We start from the raw sequence: 22,124 nt of genomic DNA, 5'->3' as shown, positions 1-22,124 counted from the left end.
CAGGATTAAATTGATACATTGTACTGCCATGGTTTTAAATGGACATATACCTCCATTGTGGAGAAGGCAATGGCACCCCACTCCAGTACTCTTGGCTGGAAAATCCCATGGACGGAGGAGCCTGGTGGGCTGCAGTCCATGGGGTCGCTAAGAGCCGGGCAGGACTGAGCAACTTCACTTTCACTTTTCACTTTCATGCATTGGAGAAGGAACTGGCAACCCACTCCAGTGTTCTTGCCTGGAGAATCCCAGGGACGGGGGAGCCTGGTGGGCTGCCCTCTATGGGGTCGCACAGAGTCAGACACGACTGAAGCGACTTAGCAGCAGCAACAGCATACCTCCATTGTACTGATAGAAGATAAAGATAGTTGATTGATTACTACTGGTAATTGGTATGTTTTCCCAGAGTTTTTTGTTGAAGTCATTTTTTGTAATGTATGATTTAGTTTCCTTCTGTTTGTACTTTAAAAGTTTCATTTTACTTTGAATTTTTGGATTATCACTTTTAAGGATTTCTTTTAAAATTTTGGAGAAATTCTTTAGTTGTCTTTACATTTTATATTACTTAGAGTAAGAAGCTGTCAAATAAAAATATTTTTGACTGCAGAGTTTCATCATTAATAATGCCTTACATTTTTTTTTTAATGCCTTACATTTTTAAACCTTTTTCAAAGAACAGAGTTCTCCTGCTTTTTCATTACACAGTTTTTACATTTCACTTATCCTAGTTCTGCATATGTCACCAACGAAACAAGATTAGAACCCAGGTGTCCAGACTACAAAGATAATTCTCTTAGCTAAAGTAAATTAAGACTTCTACATTTGATTTAATTTTTCACTCCTCTTGTTAAATTTCTTTAATATTTTTATCATAGCCCAGCTTTACAAACATGTACCAACAGTTTGTCAGCCTACATGCATTTTTCAGCATCCTACACTCCTAGGATATGTAGAAAACATAATTTGGGAGGGGGAGTTATTTTTCAAAATCGTTCTGTATACATTATTGCTTTTCCTGGGTTAAATATGTGTAAAGTGATAAAACATGGAATATGGGCCTTCTTAGACTCTAGCGTCCTTGATAGCTTTTCCATAAGACTTTTTTTTTCCTTTGGTTTATTACACACTCAGTTCCAAACGTTGATTGCTCTGGGGCCTGGCGCGTCCTCCACACAGTGGACAGAGGGTGGAAAGAAGGGCTGGAAAAAATGCGGGGTTTCATGATGTTACAGAAATGAGACCTTTACTCTGGCAATAGGAATTCACATTTCAAAAGTTGATGATTGTCAAGCTGATCTAAAAAACTTTATGAGAATGCCAAAATAGTGGCTGCTTTTTTAAAACTTGGCCCTTTCTAAAACAAAATTTGTTTTTTCTCTAAATAGCCTTCCATATCAATAAGGAAAGCATATAACTGATTATTTTTGAGTTAGTTCTCTTCTTTAAGATGTGTTGGGAGACAGCATTCTAAGCTGGAGGAAAAAAAGGGGACAGCTGTAGCATAGCTTAAATGAAATGAAATGCAATGAAAAAAATCCATTTACCTAGGTTTAGCTGTGTGGAAGATAGATGGCATTGCTTACATTTTCAAATCTTGTAAAAACTAGTCACAAAGTACTGTTTAGAACCTCTTGAGGTAGTAAAAAAAAATCTCAAAGTTGCTAGAAACATCTTGTGTTAAGTTGTGAAGGAATAATGATCAACAAAAGCATTTACATCAAATGAGTATCTAGCAATTTTACACATCCTATAAAATAAGAGTTTGGGTTTTGAACAAAATCTGAACATTTTATTATAAACAATGAAACCAAATTGCCACCAGTAGGAGCCTAGGAAACTTTGGTCATCATTAGTGAGCTAGAATATACAAGATTACCAATATGATATTTAACAACTACATTGGGATTCCTCAGTTAATTGCTTTTATAGAATGACTGAATTGTAGAATAAAAAGGTTGTTTGAGGGTCACTTTGTCTTCGTCCTTTTGCTGAATAAAATAACCTTTTTTTTTTTTCACCAGTAAATCCTCAATTTGATTTAACAATTATACTATGAAGAAATCATTTCTGGAAAACTGATTAAAAATTTAAATAGGGTAATGATAATACATTTGGTCATAATTCTGCATACATTTTAGAGAGAATTTTATAAGAATGGTAAATTTTAAACAAGTCCTTATTTGTGCTTTTAAATATAAATTTAGACCACGCACTTAAAAAAAAGTCAAATACATGTTCAAATTAAATACCAAGCCAGTAAAGGAATTCCATTATGAAAGAAGGCTGATGATATAATTTCAAATACTGACAGAAATTAACCCCACTATAACAAATTATAAATTCAAAGTTGAAATCCTTTCCTTACACTGAAATTGTCAAAATTTTTTGCATAAACGGTCAGCTGAATATTTTCATTTTATGGTATTTGTTGAGGATGTGATATACCTAATAAGACATTTATGTGAAATTAAGTATAAAGATGAGACTAGAAATAGGTTTAAACATTTCATTAGAGATTAAAAAACAAAGCCCATACACTTAAAAAATATTAGTTTATTAGAAATTCTTCCCTTTCTCACCTGTACTAGTAACAAGATACTGATATCAGTATTGTAACCTGGATACTTGGTCAGTCTGTATATCAGCAATGACAAAAAAAAAAAAAGCATTAATCTTTTTTTTTTAACTTAAAAAAATTTTAGGTGAAGTATGGATAATTTACAGTAGTGTATTAGTTTCAAGTATAGAGCAAAGTGAATCCATTATACATACATATACATATATTCTTTTTTAGTTCTTTTCCATTATAAGTTATTACAAGACATTGAGTATAGTCCTTGTGCTATATGGTAGGAAAACAAGTTACTTTTAACAATTTACTTTTCTAATGACATGTTTCTGTGTTAAAAAGATTCGACAGTGCATTCATTTAAATGATGATTTTAATTTTAATAAATATCTATTAGTAACAAATTAAACCTTATTGTAAAGAAATTCTTTATAGTGTCATGACCAGATTTCCTAATTTCAGGGAAGGCCACAGTAAATTGACCAGACACGTTACAGTTAAAAATTGTTGTGACAAGATTGTAATAAATTTGTTCAAAAAGTTCATGAAGTTTTAACTTTGAAGGTACTAAAGAGAAATATAAAAAGATGTCATTGTATCATCTAAAAATTTTGATCATAGTCTATGCTTTTAATTTTCTAACTGATCAAACCAACATCTGCCTCATAATGAAGCACATTTAGGCATCTCTGTAAATGCTGCTATGTGAAAGTAAAAATAGGGAAAGTAAGTTGTGATAGTCACATTTGCAACTTTCAAAGAAAATTATGTATTTCCTGAATTAGTCATATCAAGTGGTCATCATTCCGTATGAATTCCAGCATTATACATGAAAGTAAGATGTTAATGGATTTTCTCCACTTATTTCTAACAATCTACTTCATCATTATTGATTATCAACATACCTATGGTCAAATTGCTAGGCCCTTCTAGTTCACATTGTTTTTGACTTTGGGGATTGTGAGTTACAGAGACTGGATCTTATTAAAGTATTTGCTTCACTCAGAAATTAGATCAGATCAGATCAGTTGCTCAGTCGTGTCCGACTCTTTGCAACCCCATGGATCGCAGCACGCCTGGCCTTCCTGTCCATCACCAACTCCCGGAGTTCACTGAAACTCACGTTCATCGAGTCAGTGATGCCATCCAGCCATCTCGTCCTCTGTCCTCCCCTTCTCCTCCTGCCCCCAATCCCTCCCAGCATCAGAGTCTTTTCCAGTGAGTCAGCTCTTCGCATGAGGTGGCCCAAGTACTAGAGTTTCAGCTTCAGCATCATTCCTTCCAAAGAAATCCCAGGGCTGATCTCCTTCAGAATGGACTGGTTGGATCTCCTTGCAGTCCAAGGGACTCTGAAGAGTCTTCTCCAACACCACAGTTCAAAAGCATCAATTCTTCAGCGCTCAGCCTTCTTCACAGTCCAACTCTCACATCCATACATGACCACAGGAAAAACCATAGCCTTGACTAGACGAACCTTTGTTGGCAAAGTAATGTCTCTGCTTTTGAATATGCTATCTAGGTTGGTCATAACCTTCCTTCCAAGGAGTAAGCGTCTTTTAATTTCATGGCTGCAGTCACTATCTGCAGTGATTTTGGAGCCCAGAGAAATAAAGTCTGACACTGTTTCCACTGTTTCCCCATCTATTTCCCATGAAGTGGAGGGACCGGATGCCGTGATTGTTGTTTTCTGAATGTTGAGCTTTAAGCCAACTTTTTCACTCTCCACTTTCACTTTCATCAAGAGGCTTTTGAGTTCCTCTTCACTTTCTGCCATAAGGGTGGTGTCATCTGCATATCTGAGGTTATTGATATTTCTCCCAGCAATCTTGATTCCAGCTTGTGTTTCTTCCAGTCCAGCGTTTCTCATGATGTACTCTGCATATAAGTTAAATAAACAGGGTGACAATATACAGCCTTGACGAACCCCTTTCCTATTTGGAACCAGTCTGTTGTTCCATGGCCAGTTCTAACTGTTGCTTCCTGACCTGCATACAAATTTCTCAAGAGGCAGATCAGGTGGTCTGGTATTCCCATCTCTTTCAGAATTTTCCACAGTTTATTGTGATCCACACAGTCAAAGGCTTTGGCATAGTCAATAAAGCAGAAGTAGATGTTTTTCTGGAACTCTCTTGCTTTTTCCATGATCCAGCGGATGTTGGCAATTTGATCTCTGGTTCCTCTGCCTTTTCTAAAACCAGCTTGAACATCAGGAAGTTCACAGCTCACATATTGCTGAATCCTGTCTTGGAGAATTTTGAGCATTACTTTAGTAGCGTGTGAGATGAGTGCAATTGTGCGGTAGTTTGAGCCTTCTTTGGCATTGCCTTTCTTTGGGATTGGAATGAAAACTGACCTTTTCCAGTCCTGTGGCCACTGCTGAGTTTTCCAAATTTGCTGGCATATTGAGTGCAGCACTTTCACAGCATCATCTTTCAGGATTTGGAATAGTTCAACTGGAATTCCATCACCTCCACTAGCTTTGTTCGTAGTGATGCTTTCTAAGGCCCACTTGACTTCACATTCCAGGATGTCTGGCTCTAGGTGAGTGATCACACCATCGTGATTATCTGGGTCGTGAAGATCTTTTTTGTACAGTTCTTCTGTGTATTCTTGCCATCTCTTCTTAATATCTTCTGCTTCTGTTAGGTCCATACTATTTCTGTCCTTTATCGAGCTTATCGCATGAAATGTTCCTTTGGTATCTCTGATTTTCTTGAAGAGATCCCTAGTCTTTCCCATTCTGTTGTTTTCCTCTATTTCTTTGCACTGATCACTGAAGAAGGCTTTCTTATCTCTTCTTGCTATTCTTTGGAACTCTGCATTCAGATGTTTATATCTTTCCTTTTCTCCTTTGCTTTTCGCTTCTCTTCTTTTCACAGCTATTTGTAAGGCCCCCCAGACAGCCATTTTGCTTTTTTTCATTTCTTTTCTATGGGAATGGTCTTGATCCCTGTGTCCTGTACAGCGTCACAAACCTCATTCCATAGTTCATCAGGCACTCTATCTATCAGTTCTAGGCCCTTAAATCTATTTCTCACTTCCACTGTATAATCATAAGGGATTTGATTTAGGTCATACCTGAATGGTCTAGTGGGTTTCCCTACTTTCTTCAATTTAAGTCTGAATTTGGCAATAAGGAGTTCATGGTCTGAGCCACAATCAGCTCCTGGTCTTGTTTTTGCTGACTGTATAGAGCTTCTCCATCTTTGGCTGCAAAGAATATAATCAATCTGATTTCGGTGTTGACCATCTGGTGATGTCCATGTGTAGAGTCTTCTTTTGTATTGTTGGAAGAGGGTGTTTGTTATGACCAGTGCATTTTCTTGGCAAAACTCTATTAGTCTTTGCCCTGCTTCATTCCGTATTCCAAGGCCAAATTTGCCTGTTACTCCAGGGGTTTCTTGACTTCCTACTTTTGCATTCCAGTCCCCTATAATGAAAAGGACATCTTTTTTGGGTGTTAGTTCTAAAAGGTCTTGTAGGTCTTCATAGAACCGTTCAACTTCAGCTTCTTCGACGTTACTGGTTGAGGCATAGACTTGGATTACTGTGATATTGAATGGTTTGCCTTGGAGATGAGATAGTCAATGGCAATCCCTCTTAAAGTTATGTGTGTTAATCCCTCAGTTGTGTCCGACTCTTTGCGACCCGCCAGGCTCCTCTGTCCATGGGATTCTCCAGGCGAGAATACTGGAGTGGGTTGCCATTTCCTTCTCCAGGGGATCTTCCCAACCCAGGGATCGAACCCGGGTCTCCCACATTGCAGGCATGTTCTTTACCATCTGAGCCACCAGGGAAGCCTACCTCTCTAAATTTTTTTCCCATTTCACTATGACACCAGTCATGGTGGTCTGAATTTTTATACAGTACTCTAATGCAGAAATTAAACTTAGCATCAGGTTGAGATTTTAAAATTTTTTCAGTCCTTGAAGTTGTTGCTATATACCCTATACACTTCCCATTATTTTCTTCCTCTAAGCAATCAAGAGATTTCTGCAAGGTCCTTGCTTTCTGAAAGGGAATAGTAATCTTATGACAGACCATTTGTCTTTCCTTTCTGCCTCTGCAGCGCTTGGGCAGTGGTCAAAGTCCTGACTCTACTAGTCCTCTGACATCACACTAGCAGGAAGGTGGCGGGTACCTCATTACTGCTGATAACAGGTGGAAGTCCACACACACACACACACACACACACACACACACACACACACACACACAGAAGTCGCTCAGTCGTGTCCGACTCTTTGCGACCCCATGGATTGTAGCCCACCAGGCTCCACCATAAATGTCTCCACTGATCCCACATGGTGGGGAATGGAGCCCTGTTACCTTCTAGTGGGCGTAAAAGTCTCAGCTTCTTTCTTGACTGTCTTTGATACCATGCCAGTGGGGACTGGTTGGGGGAGCCAATGAAGTGCTAAGTTACAGTCCTGCAAGGGTGGAAGTTTAGGCTCCCTGTTTAACCTTTGCTCCTTGCATGATATGTGAGGCCAGTTTTTTCTGAGGTGTTTGGCTGGAGTAGAATAGTTACTGTCTGAAAGTTTTCTGTCCTGTTAAGTTGCCCCTTTCCTGCTCCTTTGGCTAGAGAAAGCAGGCTTTTGTTTTAGCTGTTTTGTTTTGTCTCTGTCCATTGGTGTTTCTGGATTGCCAAGTTGGAGATGTCATCTCCAAGGATATATGGGGCAAAAAGAAAACCCGGGGAACTGATCACCATTTCATTCCTTGGATCTCGAAACCCTTAGTTGTCTTGTTTTAACCCTTTTGAGTCTTAATGTTTGTTTTAGATGTAATGACCAGTTTGTAGTTTAGGAAGAGAGAAAAATGCATCTACTCTTTCTTACAGGAAGCAGAAGTCACTAATTGGCATTTAAAATTATATAAATTTAATAAAAAATTAAAATCAAAAACAATTTTTAAAGAATATTCATACATATATAAATAAGACTTAAGAATGAAAAGACTAGAAAATACTCTTATTTCAACTTCTCTCGGTTGTATGATTTTATTAATACCTAAAATAAAATTATTTTTATTGCATTCTGAACAAAATTTTCATGTCAATCTCATAGTAGTTGAAAGCATAGAGGAAATAACTATATATAGAGTATTTTTTAGATTTAAAATTTTAGAACAAATTTAAAGAGAATGTTTTAAAAGTGTAACAAACTTGTCAGTCATCACAGTATCTTCATTTAATGGTCAACTGTTTATTCTTTCTCCTTGGTATTTGTTAGCCTGTGGGAAGCACCCCAAACAGTATCATTGTGGCTTGTTAAATAGTTACCAAATAAATCATATTCTAAGTTATCACTTTTACATAATTCTTTAGGGTCTTGATCTTCCTTAAGAATTTTAGTTTATATTTTATAAATAATAATTTCATATTGAATGTATATTTTAGAAATTTGTAATAATTTGTTTTATCTTTTATTGTTAAAGGATATTATCTCTATATTATTCTTCTGGAATTTATATAGCTTAGTGTTAAAATTCTCTTATACTGAGTATTTGTCATAGTCTCAGCCCCTTTTCAGAGAAGGCAATGGCACCCCACTCCAGTACTCTTGCCTGGAAAATCCCATGGATGGAGGAGCCTGGTGGGCTACAGTCCATGGAGTTGCTAAGAGTCCGACACGTCTGAGTGACTTCACTTTCACTTTTCACTTTCGTGCATTGGAGAAGGAAATGGCAACCCACTCCAGTGTTCTTGCCTGGAGAATCCCAGGGATGGGGGAGCCTGGTGGGCTGCTGTCTATGGGGTCGCACAGCGTCGGACACGACTGAAGCGATTTAGCAGCCGCAGCAGCCCCTTTTAACATTTGCAGCAGTGACAGTTCTCACAAAAAGTGATAGTACTGTCTATGTGAATATTGCATAATAGGCTTTATTTGGTAAGGATGATGTCATTGCATGGGATGGGCTGAAGGAGTTACTATAAGAACATAAGACTTTTGACTATTAGCATTTCTTAATAAATACCATACAGTTAAAAACATTAATTTGTGTTTGGATCAGAATGAAGCTAGGTTTTCCTGGGTTACTTTTTGAGATTTAAAGAAATAAGTCCTAATTACAAAGCTGAATAGAATGAAATATTAAATCCTTTTTTCCCCCTGGGATGGAGAAATGAAGTTAGGAAGGAAAGAAAAATGGTGTTAGGAAGGAAAAAGCTAATAAACAATTTACATTTTTTGTTACACAGTTGTAAAACTAACTTTCTGAGATTTGGCATTACAGAATACTTTAAATTTTTGTTTCTTTAATTCCTGCATTATTTAGTTTATTGCTGAGGTGTAAGATAGGGTTTTTAGAAAAGTCTGTAATTTTGAAGGAAAATTTTTAAGATACATATCACTAAAAAGAGACAGATTACATTTATTATCTACTTTAAGTACTATGCATTTTTATTGTAATAAAATATATGTAACACAATTTACCATTAAATCATTTTTAAGTGTATTGTTCAGTGGCACTGAGTATATTCACATTGTTGTACAACCATCACCACTATATCCATCTCTATAACTTTTTTTTTAATTTACTTTTTTATTGAAGGATAATTGTTTTACAGAATTTTGTAGTTTTCTGTCAAACCTCAACATAAATCAGCCATAGATATACATATATCCCCTCTCTTTTGAATCTCCCTCCCCACCCCTCTAGGTTGATACAAAGCCCCTGTTTTGAGTTTCCTGAGCCATACAGCAAATTCCCGTTGGCTATCTATTTTACATATGACATCTCCATAACTTTTTCATCATCTAAGACTGCAATTATATTTATTAAACAGTATCTCTCCATTACCTCTTCCCCTTACCCCCTGGTAATCATTCTATTTTCTATCTCTATGAATTTGAGTATTCTAGTTATGTATGGAATCATACAGTAGTTATCCTTTGTCTGTGGCTTGTTTTTGGAGAAGGAAATGGCAACCCACTCCTGGAGAATCCCGGGGACAGAGGAGCCTGGTGGGCTGCCGTCTATGGGGTCACACAGAGTTGGACACGACTGAAGTGACTTAGCTGCAGCAGCAGCTGGCTTGTTTCACTTAGCACAATGTTTTCAAGGTTCATTCATGTTGTAGCATGTATCAGAACCTTTTAAGGCTGAATAATATTTTGTTGTAAACATATATCACATTTTATTTATCCATTCATTTGTTGGTAGACATTTGGATTGTTCATTTGGGTTGTTTGCATCTTTTTTTCTGTTGTGAATAATGCAGCCATAATATTGGTAGACAAATACCTGTTCGAGTCCCTGCTTTTAGTTCTTTTGGGTATGTACTCAGAAATTAATTGTTGGATCATAAACATAATTTCATGTTTAATTTTTTTGAAGAACCGCTTTAATATTTTCTACAGCAGTTATACCATTTTACATTCTCACCAGCAATGCTCAAGGATTCCATTATTACATATTCTCACCAACTCTTGTTATTTTCTGGCTTTTGTTTTTAATAATGGTTATCCTTATTGATATAAAGTGGTACCTCATTGTGGTTTTGATTTACATTTCCTTTATCATTAGTGATGTTGAGTGTTTTTCCATGAGCTTTTTGGCCATTTGGAAAAATATGTATTCAATTCCGTGCCCATTTTTGAGTCGGTGATACTATCTAACCATCTCATTCTCTGTCATCCCCTTCTCCTTTTGCCTTCAGTCTTTCGCAGCCTCAGGATCAGCTGCTGAATACATCATTGCTACATGATGCAAAGTCAGCTCTTTGCATCATGTAGCCAAAGTATTGGTGCTTCAGCTTCAGCATCCGTCCTTTCAGTGAATATTCAAGGTTGATTTCCTTTAGGATTGACTGGATCCCTGTCTCAATTGAAATTAATTTGAGCAAACTCTGGGAGATAGTGAAGGACAGAGAAGCCTGGAATGCTGCAGTCCATGGGGTTGCAAAGAGTTGGACACGACTTAGCGACAGAACAACACAACAACCATTTCTTAATTGGGTTGTTTGGTTTTGTTGTTGAGTATTAGGAGTGGATGTATGTGTGTGTGGGTATATGTATTCATTCTAGATGTTAACCTATCATTGATTTTACGCATTTTATTTTTAATTCTTGTTGAAGAGGGATGGTGGTAGTGTGGGTATAATCTGACCTGGTCTATGAGTATCTCTTCTACATTTCCACTGCTGCTATTAAGGATCTTTTCTTATGCCCACATTTAAAGATTAATTAATTACCTACCAAATAAACTTTGTGTATTCAGAAACAATTTTCTAATTTTTAATTTAAAAATAGCTAGAGAGTTGATCAGCATGAAATATCCAGTGTTGGCACACTGAATTAGCTTAATTCTAGCAAATAAACTTGACCTTTTAATAAGTCAGATATTGTATTAGATGCAAAAGACACAAAGCTCTTGGTCTCAAGGAAGTTAAAATCTAATGAAGAATTACAGTACAGTGTGATCATTGCTACACTAGAGTAATGGAAACATAGCGGGAGAGTTTTTTGAGTGCCTAGACAAATAAAGGGAAGTAAAATGAGATAATGTTTGAGATGGCTCTTAAAGGAGGAGCAGGAGTTTGCCAGGGTATCAAGAATGAGGTGAGCTATGGAGTTCAGTGTTAACTTCCTTTGGGAGGGTTCCCAAGGTTAAAACATCACTGGTATATATGACTTGGTATATATGACTCTGAAAAGCTGGGAGGGAAGGAGAGGCAACCTTTGTGAATAAAAGGGAGAAATTAAGAACATTGTGAGCTGAGTAAACACCCTAAAAAATGTCTCACTATATATTTACATTTATGATAATAAGCAGTACACAATAGCTTAAAGCATCTGTTTTTTTAAGTGAGATTTGGTCCCTTTCTCTTGTGTGCTTTAGACAAACTGCTCATGTATAAGAGCTGGAAACATTCTCAAGAACACTATATAGAAATGAATAAATACAAGTTATTTAAGTTTAAATTTAAAATATTTATATTAATTGGTTCAACTGAATTTAAATTATTTTGAGTGTCATCCAGATAAATCGTTCCTTTTTAACGGCAATGTCACCACATTATTTCTTCCAATAGCTTACGTGAGAATAGGGAGAAGAATAGATGGACAGAGGCAAGCACAATATCAGATCTAGTGGTTCAAAGGAAATGATCTCAGGCGCCTTATTATAGAAGTCAGACACTGATCTGCGCAGAAAAGGAAAGCGCTTCTTGCAGCACTAGGAGGAATCAAGAATAGTGATTGTTAAGTTTGTCCTGAAAGAAGGGGCAAAATTGAGCAGACTTCTTTAAGAGCAAAGAAGGAGTTTGTTGAACTAAACATTGAAACTGCTTAGTTTATTTATAATTATTTCAAAATATTTAATTCATAGATTTATTTGTTATAAACAAGTTTTTATGTTATAAAGAATTAGGGTTTTTCCTTTTCTTTTTAACTAACTTATGAGAAGCAATATCATGTTAGTAAAATAATTATACTTTTTTTTTTTTTGAACCTTGTGACCTTCAGAGTCTCAAACAGAAATAAGAAGTCATAAAGTTACCTGGAAGGAAAATGCCATGTCAGTTAAAAAAATGTTTCCCAAAAACTTTTTTAGGTTTAAGAAGCCATGTTACTATTGTCTGTGGACTCCAGGTTTGTCCCCTGAAAGCAAGAGTCAACTACTCTTCACTCATAAAATCATAAAGTTATTGAATAGTTAATTGGAGAGATAGACTTAGGAAAAAAGTACTTTTTAACGTGTTTCTTGCCTGGAAAAAAAAAAAGGCAAAATAATGGAAAATATCAGTGAAAGTGTTAGGAAGATTCTGAAGTGTTCTAGAAATCTGTTGTTTAGTCGCTAAGTCATGTCCAGCTCTTTTTGTGACCCTATGGATTGTAGCCTGCCAGGCTCCTAGATGGTAATAAATGGTAGAGCTAGGGCTGAAGTCTGGCTATGTCATATGTCTCATTTAAGATAATAGTTTACTCTAAATTTCATTGTTTTGGAGCATGGCTTTGAAAACTTCATTGGCAGGCTTTGTAAAAGTGAAAGTTGCTCAGTCATCTCTGGCTGTTTGTGACCCCATGGACTGTATAGCCTGGCAGGCTCTTCTGTCCATGGAATTCTCCAGGCCAGAATACTGTAGTGTGTAGCCATTCCCTTCTCCAGGAGATCTTCCCAACCCAGGGACCAAACCCAGGTCTCCTGCATTGCAGGCAGATTCTTTACCATCTAAGCCACCAGTGAAGCCCTCATTTAAGATAATAGTTTTACTCTAAATTGCTTTGTTTTGGGCTATGGCTTTGGAAACAGTTTATTGGCAAGGTATGTAATGAACCATATTTCAAGATGAAAATATTATGAGAATTCAATCACAGTTTTAAGGATGATCTTTATAAACTCTAAAGTTGAGTTCATTTTCCAATATTGTATAAAACCAGAATCCATTCTAGGCAGAAGTTCATGTTCTTTCCTGTGTGAGCAGAGAGTCTTTTAAATTGGTTGCATTACCTGAAAAGGAAAAATTTGTAATGTATTTGAATGATATTTAAAAATAAATGAGGGGAGAAAAATTTAATTAGAAAATTGCAGGAGTATATACATGTAAGTATGTATGTAAGTATATTTATATATACACCCTTTCTCATCATTAAGATTTAAGATCAATACTTAAGTAATCCTTATTGTCATATATCTCTTAACTTCAGCTAACATGTTTCACTACCAGATAGCCACATGTATTTATGATGATTTAAATCTTTTAGATACCCTTTCTACCTGTCATGAACCAGTAGCTTGTAGTTTCTTTAATCGTTCTGTCAGAGCAGAACTAGAGTGCCGTTTTCTCCAGCCTTCAGTTGTAGTTTTTTTCCCCTGCCCTCAAGCTTCCACTAACAGGCACTAGGAGGCCCCTTAGGGCCACTACCTGCTGCCTAATTTTAAGCCAGTTTTAGTGTTTTGTTACAGCAGCACTCCACTTCAGGTACCAATTTCTCTTTTGTTTTTCTATTGCCGTATAACAGATCACTATAAAGCTGGGTGGCTTACAAAAACAACCCAGCAACAGTCATTAATCCTGAAACTTCCCTCGGAATTGGTGGTTTTCCCTTTGGTTCCCTGCTCTGCAAACTAACTTGCCACAAGTTTCTGTTAAACGAGGGTGAAAAATAGCTGATTCTATAGCTGGGGCACAGAAGTTGCAAAATAAGCCTGGAACATCTTGCTGTGTCAGAATAAAAGGAAATGCTAAAAAAAAAAATGACATATCAAAAAGATACAGGAGGACTTCTCTGGTGGTATGGTATTTAGAATTCCGCCTATCAATACAGGGGGCATGGGTTCCATCTCTGGTCTCAGAAGATTCCACATGCTGCGGAACAACTAAAACCTGTGTGCCACAACTACTGAGCCCATGTGCCTAGATCAAGCGAAGCCACCACAGTGAGAGGTCTGTGCACCACAATGAAGATAGCCCCCACTCACCACAACTAGAGAAAGCCCACAGGCAGCAGCGAAGACCCAGTGCAACCAAAAACAAATAAATAAGCAAACAAACTAAAAGATACAGAAGCTAGTTTAAAGGGGAGTTTTCATAATCAGTTCAGTTCAGTCGCTCAGTTGTGTCCAATTCTTTGCGACCCCATGAACCGCAGCACACCAGGCCTCCCTGTCCATCACCAACTCCTGGAGTCCACCCAAACCCATGTCCATTGAGTCAGTGATGCCATCCAACCATCTCTTCCTCTGTCGTCTCCTTCTCCTCCTGCCCTCAATCTTTCCCAGCATCAGGGTCTTTTCAAATGAGTCAGCTCTTCGCATCAGGTGGCCATATCAGGTCTGGGTCAAAATGGGTTATAACATTGAATAAAATGAAAATCCATGAGTTTAGGCAGCAAATAGGTCAGTAAATGTACATCTTTTTTAAAAAATAGGAAGGTATCATAAATTAAAAACATTTTATACTTCAAAATGGAAAAAAGTCCTAACGTCAGTTTTTATATGCCTAAGCCATTCTTTTGTTTGTTTGTTTTATAATCTATTTATTTTTTTGGTTGCACTGGGTCTTTGTTACTGCATGCAGGCTTTTTCTAGTTGCAGGGAACAAGAGCTACTCACCGTTGTGGTACACTCTGTTCTCATAGCAGTGGCTTCTTTTGTTGTGGGGCACAGGTTCTAGACACATGGGCTTCAGTAGTGGCAGCTCATGGGCTCTAGAGTACAGGCTCAGTAGTTGTGACACACAGGTTTAGTTGCTCCATGCATATGGAATCTTCCTGACCATGGTTTGAACACATGTCCCCTGCATTGTCAGGCATGTTGCTATCCACTATGCCACCTGGGAAGTCCACCCTCCTATCTTGAGGCAGCATCTCTGACCAGGAGAGAGAGGCTGCAGATGGTCCGGGATGTGTGCATCTGCCCAAGTTTCTGTTCTGTGTTGATAGAAACAATAATGCAATCTGAAGGGCTTTCTCAATCATACACTTTCTGAATCACTTGAAAAAAGTGCTGGAAAAGCCACTCTTTCCGAGCGTCCCTGCTGCTGGCATCATCTAACTGAGAATACTGGCACTGTGCATGCCTACCTTCATTCCCTTATAATCAGCCATCTTCCACTATAATTCTTCAGTGCTTAGCATGTCTTCACCCTCCTTTAAGTAGGCCCCTTGGGGAGAATAAGAAGTTGACGGAAAAGGTTTATATGGCTTACTTTTTTAGCTACCGGAGGTCTTCCATATTGTCGTTATGAAATCTGACCAACGAAGACATCTTTATATATATATATTTTTTTTAATTTAATTTTATTTTTTAACTTTACAATATTGTATTGGTTTTGCCATATATCAACATGCACCTGCCACAGGTATACACGTGTTCCCCATCCTGAACCCTCCTCCCTCCTCCCTCCCCGTACTATCCCTCTGGGTCGTCCCAGTGCACCAGCCCCAAGCATCCAGTATCGTGCATCGAACCAAGACATCTTCTTAAGTCCTGGCCCCAGTGTGCTTCCAGGGCTGTCTCAGGCTCCCTCTGTGTGCCCCTTCCATCCAGCTTCCTAAGCCATTCTTTTTTATGGTTATAACCTATCTTAACTTTTTAAAAATTATAAATACCTATTTATGGATTGATACACATAATAGTGTTTCCCTCAAGGGTTGGAATTGATTCATTTTATCTAAAACGTACTTCTTTAGAAATTATTTTCAATCCAGGTTATGTAGTGTTTCTTAAAAAAATAAAGATAAAATTGTAATTTTGTCCTTTTTCAGTATATTAATTATGCCTTACCATAGGTGAAGCTCTATAGATGGAAGACAGGATTCTTCTTATTCCACAGTTTTTGTTTCATTCATTTATTTGGTCTTTTTTGAATAACTATTGAGTGCTATTATATGCTATGTACTGTGGCACTACTAAGTGCCAACTTATACAGAGTTGAACAAAGCAGGCCTTTTCCCTACTCTTTAAACATTCACCATGTGAATCTAGAGTGATCATTCTCTTGCACCCCTCTATAATATTGAGGATTCTCTTTACATTGTTTTAGACTTTTTTCTTTAACATAGTATTTTTAAACTTGTATATTTGAGATGAGTTTAACTTTGAGGGTAACCTTTTTTTATAAATAAGGAAAATCAGCATTTCATTGCAAGCAAAATGTCTTAAAACTTTTTCCACTGAAATATTTCTTTTACTTATCTGAAGCTGCCATAATACATTTTTTTAGCTAAAAGTTTTCTCATATTTTTTATCAGGCCAAAATAGGCTTTTTCTGCTTTGTTCAACTGAATAATACATCCAAGAGCTGTGCCAGGGTGGTATAGTTGTCAGCTCATATTAAGACCAAGGCCACATTCAGGATATGATATGTAGAAGTAACTTAATAGCTTAATTTGCAGAGTTGCTTATTATCCAGTTTATGGCTTTTTACAATACTTGGCAAATCTCAGTTGAGCTTGCAGTCTGGAAAACAGCCTACAACTGACTACATTGACACAGAGATGGAAATTTAGAGGGCTCATGTGGCAATAACTAGTCTTATCTATATGTGTGAAATCAAATTTACTCTAGTGATACAAAAATATAGCAACCTCTTTTTATTTAACCTCACTGAAAGATAAGGAAACTGTTAAGCATTTTAATGTAAATCTTCAAATAAGTGTTTTCTACCTTTATGCTTTTTAAATTAAGTATACTGAAAGCAGTATTCTTTTTGGTGACCAAAGATCATAAATTATTTTATTGTACTCTGCTATATTTTATTACTCTATTTATATTTACATTTATCTGCTATATTTATAATTTACAATACCTTGTAATTGGTGAGGTGGTGGTATTTTCACCGTATTGCCGTCAACCTTATGAAGATAGCTTTATGTGTGTGCCTCTTTGCATTTTATATGAAAATAATGAAATAATTTTGAAGTATATGAAATATACTTTATTTGAATTTCATATATATTTGAAAATATATATGAAATATATTTTATTCCTAATTTATATTTATCTGCTATATTTATATTTATAATACCCTGTAATTGGTGAGATGCTGATATTTTCGCTGTATTGCCGTCAACCTTATGAAGATAGCTTTATGTGTTTGCCTCTTTGCATTTTATATGAAAATAATGAAATAATTTTGAAGTATATGAAATAATTTTCTATGCATTATTTGATTTGATTCTTAGAACAATCCTAAGAGGCAGTGACAGAAGAGATGAAGAAAAATGGTTGGGCTCACAATTTATTTGAACCAAGAAATTGAGTGTTTATTGATAAGATTATATTTGGGGGCAGGGGGACAGAGAAAGGTGTCAAGATGCTTCCAGAATCCTGACTTAAGCAATTGGATAGATAAAAGCATCATGTACTGAGAAAGGAAATACTGCAAAAAGAGTATATTTGCACATATGTAACATTTCAGTGGCATTGTATGTGAAGTTAGTCCTCAGGAGCTCAGAAGTCTTTTTTACCTCTGTGGAAACACATGAGGTAGTTTCAGAGCATTCAGTTTACATACAAACTCAGGACACTGCCTATAACATGAGAATTTCTTATATCAATTTAGTTACCAAGTCAAATATGGTTAAATTTTTATTTCAGCCTTTATTTCCTTCTTTTGAACTTTAATGATTAATAAAATTGGAAATATTAGTCAGTAGTCTAGCTGAGTAGACTTTGCTGTTTTGAATACAATTGAGATTCTTATAGTAAGAAAGAAGGAAAGAACATAGATACTCAAAGGGCAATGAACTACATCTTTCATAAATAACATGGCCCTTTAAAAAGTTCAAATATATTGATTGGGTCTCCTTGTTAGTTCCTCAGTCTTGTCCAACTCTTTGTGTCCCTGTGGACCATAGTCCACCAGGCTCCTCTGTCCATGGAATTTTCCAGGCAAGAATATTGGAATGGGTTGCCATTTCCTTCTCCAGGGAGTCTTCCTGACCTAGGGATCGAACCAGGTCTCCCGCATTGCAGGCAGATTCTTTACCATCTAAGATACCAGGGAAGTGTATTGATTAGGTGATAATGTTAAATATAGAGTGTTTCAGTTAAAATATTAAGATTGTCAGACAATAAAAAGAAAGAAAATCTACCTGTAGGTTGTTTATAAGAAACATGTTCAAAGTGTAATAAAACAAAAAGTTCGAAACTAAAAAACAGAAAAAAGTACTCTGTAGAAATATTGATTGTTAGTTTTCTGTGCTATATAACAAATTATCACAAATTTAGCAGCTCTTCATGGTTTCTTTGGATCAGGAGTCTAGGCACACCTTAGCCTGGTCTACTGCAAGGTGTTGATCTAGATTGAGTTCTCATCTTGAGGTATAAGTAAGGAAGAATCTGCTTCCACGCTCCCTCAGGTTGTTGGCAGAATTTACTTCCTTGAAACTATAGAGTTTGCAGCAACTTACTTTTTCAAAGTTGGCAACAGAGATAGAACAGATTGGATAAGAGAGTCATAACCACAGGAGTGGCATCACATCATGTTTGCAATATTCTATTGGTTAGGAGCAAGTTGGTTACTTTTGAAGGCCAACCTACACTCAAGTGGAAAAAGGGATATTATACAGGGTGTTATAGGGATCATGGGAGTCACATTAAAGTCAGTCCAACAAACCAACCAAAAGAAGAGATTTCAAAGCAAATAACTGTACTAGGAATAAAAGGAGTAGTAACTTAAGAGTTATAAAAAGTTTGGTTTTTCAGTTCAGTTCAGTCGCTCAGTCATGTCCGACTCTGCAACCCGATGAACCACAGCACACCAGGCCTCCCTGTCCATCACCAACTCCCGGAATCCACCCAAACCCATGTCCATCGAGTCAGTGATGCCATCCAACCATCTCATCCTCTTTCGTCCTCTTCTCCTCCTGCCTTCAATCTTTCCCAGCATCAGGGTCTTTCCAATGAGTCAGAAGATAGTAATTTAAAATTTGGGGGGTACCTAAACCCAAAACTCCAAAATACATAAGGAAAGGATTAAATAATTATATGAGAAATAGACAAGATAGCAATAAAAATGAAACACTGTAATATACCCATTTCTCTCAGCAGTTGATACAAAAAACTGACCAAAAAATAAATCAGTAAGGATGCACCTTAAACAATGCAGTTAAATAAATATGACCTAATAGATATAACCAAAACATTGTTCCAATTGTAGAATAAACATTCTTGTCAAACTCACATGGGCTTCCCAGATAATTCAGTGGTAAAGAATCTGCCTGCCAATACAGGAGACGTGGGTTCAATCCCTGGGTTGGGAAGATCCCCTGGAAAAGGGAATGGCTACCCACTCCAGTATTCTTACCTGAAGAATTCCATAGTCAGAGGAGCCATGGGGTCACAAAGAACTGCCCCAGATGGGAAGCTTAGTTCCAGTGCACCGTAGAGGTTGTTTCACTATTTTGGTGTAAAATGCCATTGAGGGTCCTCCAGCAGCTTGATCTGAGCTCCAAGGATGAGGCAAACCATGAATTGGCAAAGGAAAATAATTCACTTAAAGGAACTCTAGCAGCAAGAGAAAGGAGGAATAAGGATTACATCTAGAAAAAAGCAACTTCAATGAAATAGAGCTATTTGAAGAGATACATGACAAGTTTAAGAAACAGAACAAAACAGAATGATCCAATAATTCCACTCCTGGGCATGTATCTGGAGAATATTCTAATTTGAAAAGATACATGCACTTTAGTGTTCATAGCAGCACTATTTACAATAGCCAAGACATGGAAGCAACATAAATGTCTCTTGACAGATGAATGGATAAAGATGTGGTACATACGTATACAATGAAATATTACTCAGCTGTAAAAAAGAAGGAAATAATGCCATCTGCAGCAACATAGATGGATCTAGTGATTATCATACTAAGTAAAGGAAGTCAGACAGAGAAAGACAAATATCATATGATATCACTTATTTGTGGAATTGTAAAAAGTGATACAGATGAACTTGTTTACAAAACAGAAACAGACTTAAGACGTAGAGGACAGATTTATGACTACCAAGAGCAAAGGACAGGAAGGAGGTGGGGATAAATTAGGAGTTTGGAATTGGCAGATAAAGACTACTATATACAAAATAAACAAGGTCTTACTGTAACAGCACAGGGAAGTATGTTCAATATCCTGTAATAAACTCTAGTGGAAAAGAATCTGAAAAAGGAGATATATGTCAAGTTACATATATATATATGGGCATGTGTGTGTGTGTGTATGTATGTATATATACATATGTATATATGTATGTGTGTGTGTGTGTGTATATATATATATATATATATATATTTATGGGCTTCCCTGGTGGCTCGGATGGTAAAGAATCCGCCTGCAATGTGGAGACCTGGATTTGATCCCTGGATTGGGAAGATCCCCTGGAGGAGGGCATGGCAACCCAATCCAGTCTTCTTACCTGGAGAATCCCCATAGACGGAGCCTGGGGTCACAAAGAGTCGGGCAGGACTGACCCACTAGCACAGCACAGCGCACGTACGCGCACACACACATGGAAAATAGTGCAAAGTGTACTACTGGTTTACAAAAGAAGATAAGGTAAATGTTTGGTTTTTTCCCCTTTGTCAGCTTACAAGATAATGAATTGGTTCTTTATCATCTTTGGGGGAGTGTTTTATTTTAAACTCCTGTAATTCAGTAGCATGTTATAGATTGCAGTCTGCTGCATTTATTTACTGAATCTCAAATTGTCTCATCTTTGGCCAGTGGGAGCAGAGATGTTTCCTGAGTCCTTTTGATATGACCCTGATACTTTTTGACTGATAAAGAGACAGTATTTTATTTTGTTTTGTTTTTCTTCATTTTTCAGAAAACTTCAGGATGTTGTCTGTGCTTTTGGGAATGTGGATTTTAGGGATCCATTTGTTTTCTAGGATATTTGATATTTAGCATGATGTGTGATGTGATTTGTAGGCTGATATTCCTTGGAATTTATGTTACTTGCAAAGAATAATGGTTTTATCTTTTTAGTATTTGTATGTGTGTGCCAGGTCGCTTCTGACTGGCACATATCTGAACTCTTTGAGACCCCATGGACTGTCGCCCAACAGGCTTCTCTATCCATGGGATTCTCCAGGCAGGAATATTAAAGTGGGTTGCCATGCCCTCCTCCAGGGGATCTTCCTGTCTCAGGATTCGAACCCCCATCTGTTACATCTCCTGCATTGGCAGGAGGCTCTTTACCATTCAGGCCACCTGGGAAGCCCATTTAGTATTTAAGGAGACTCAAAAGTAACCAACAGAGCTTCCCTGGTGGCTCAGACTATAAATAATCTGCCTGCAATATGGGAGACCTGGATTGAATTCCGTGGTCGGGAAGATCCCCTGGAGAAGGGCATGACAACCCACTCGAATATTCTTGCCTGGAGAATTCGATGGACAGAGGAACCTGGTGGGCTACATGTCTATGGGGTCGCAAAGAGTCAGACCCAACTGAGTGACACCCAAAAGGAACCAGCATTTTCCAACAACAGATGTAGAGGCATATGTTAAGCTGGTTTATTCAATCAGTTAATATTTGAATGTTTACTCTGGAACAAACTCCACAATAGGAACTCTGGGAAATTCTAACAATTATGAAACCTACTTTTTGTTTAAAATTTTTATAAAATAAGTTCCAGGGATTGATTTTAAAATTGCTTGTTTCAGATCTGTCACGAAATCGCCTCTCAGAAATTCCCATAGAAGCATGTCACTTCGTTTCTCTTGAGAATCTCAATTTATACCAAAATTGTATTCGATATGTGCCAGAGGCAATTCTAAACCTACAAGCACTAACTTTCTTAAATATTAGGTAAGAACTTTTTTTTAAAATTTAGTTTTGTGTGGTGTTTTCAATTTTCCTCTTCCCTTTCACTTAAGTTACCGTTATCTGAGGAATTCCCTGTGGTGATCCGGTGGCTAGAACCCCATGCTTCCATTTCAGGGGGCGCAGGTTTCATGCCTGGTCAGGAAACTAAAATCTTGCATTCTTTGCAGCCAAAAAATAGAAATGATACTTTTTTAAAAAATTACATCATCTGTTTATATTAGCAATATCTCTTCATGTTTTTAGGTTAAATTAACAGTATTTTCTGGGTCCCTCTAGTTTC

The 22,124-nt window shown here is 37.1% G+C and overlaps 1 protein-coding gene across 11 annotated transcripts in view; it reads left to right on the top strand.

Moving 5' to 3' along the window:
- The window catches only part of LRCH3 (leucine rich repeats and calponin homology domain containing 3), a 104,894-nt gene that overhangs the window by 23,700 nt on the left and 59,070 nt on the right, over window positions 1–22,124 (top strand). For all 11 annotated transcript variants that reach the window (XM_055568511.1, XM_055568503.1, XM_055568509.1 and 8 more), the window contains exon 2: window positions 21,682–21,826. In XM_055568511.1, coding sequence (XP_055424486.1) covers window positions 21,682–21,826 — 145 coding nt within the window. The remainder of the gene's footprint in view (window positions 1–21,681; window positions 21,827–22,124) is intronic.

Source organism: Bubalus kerabau, chromosome 2 (assembly GCF_029407905.1).
Source record: "Bubalus kerabau isolate K-KA32 ecotype Philippines breed swamp buffalo chromosome 2, PCC_UOA_SB_1v2, whole genome shotgun sequence".
In the NCBI taxonomy this organism is placed as follows: Eukaryota; Metazoa; Chordata; class Mammalia; order Artiodactyla; family Bovidae; genus Bubalus; species Bubalus kerabau.
The sequence above is the reverse complement of the archived record's forward strand: the minus strand, read 5'-3'. Positions and strand labels throughout refer to the sequence as shown.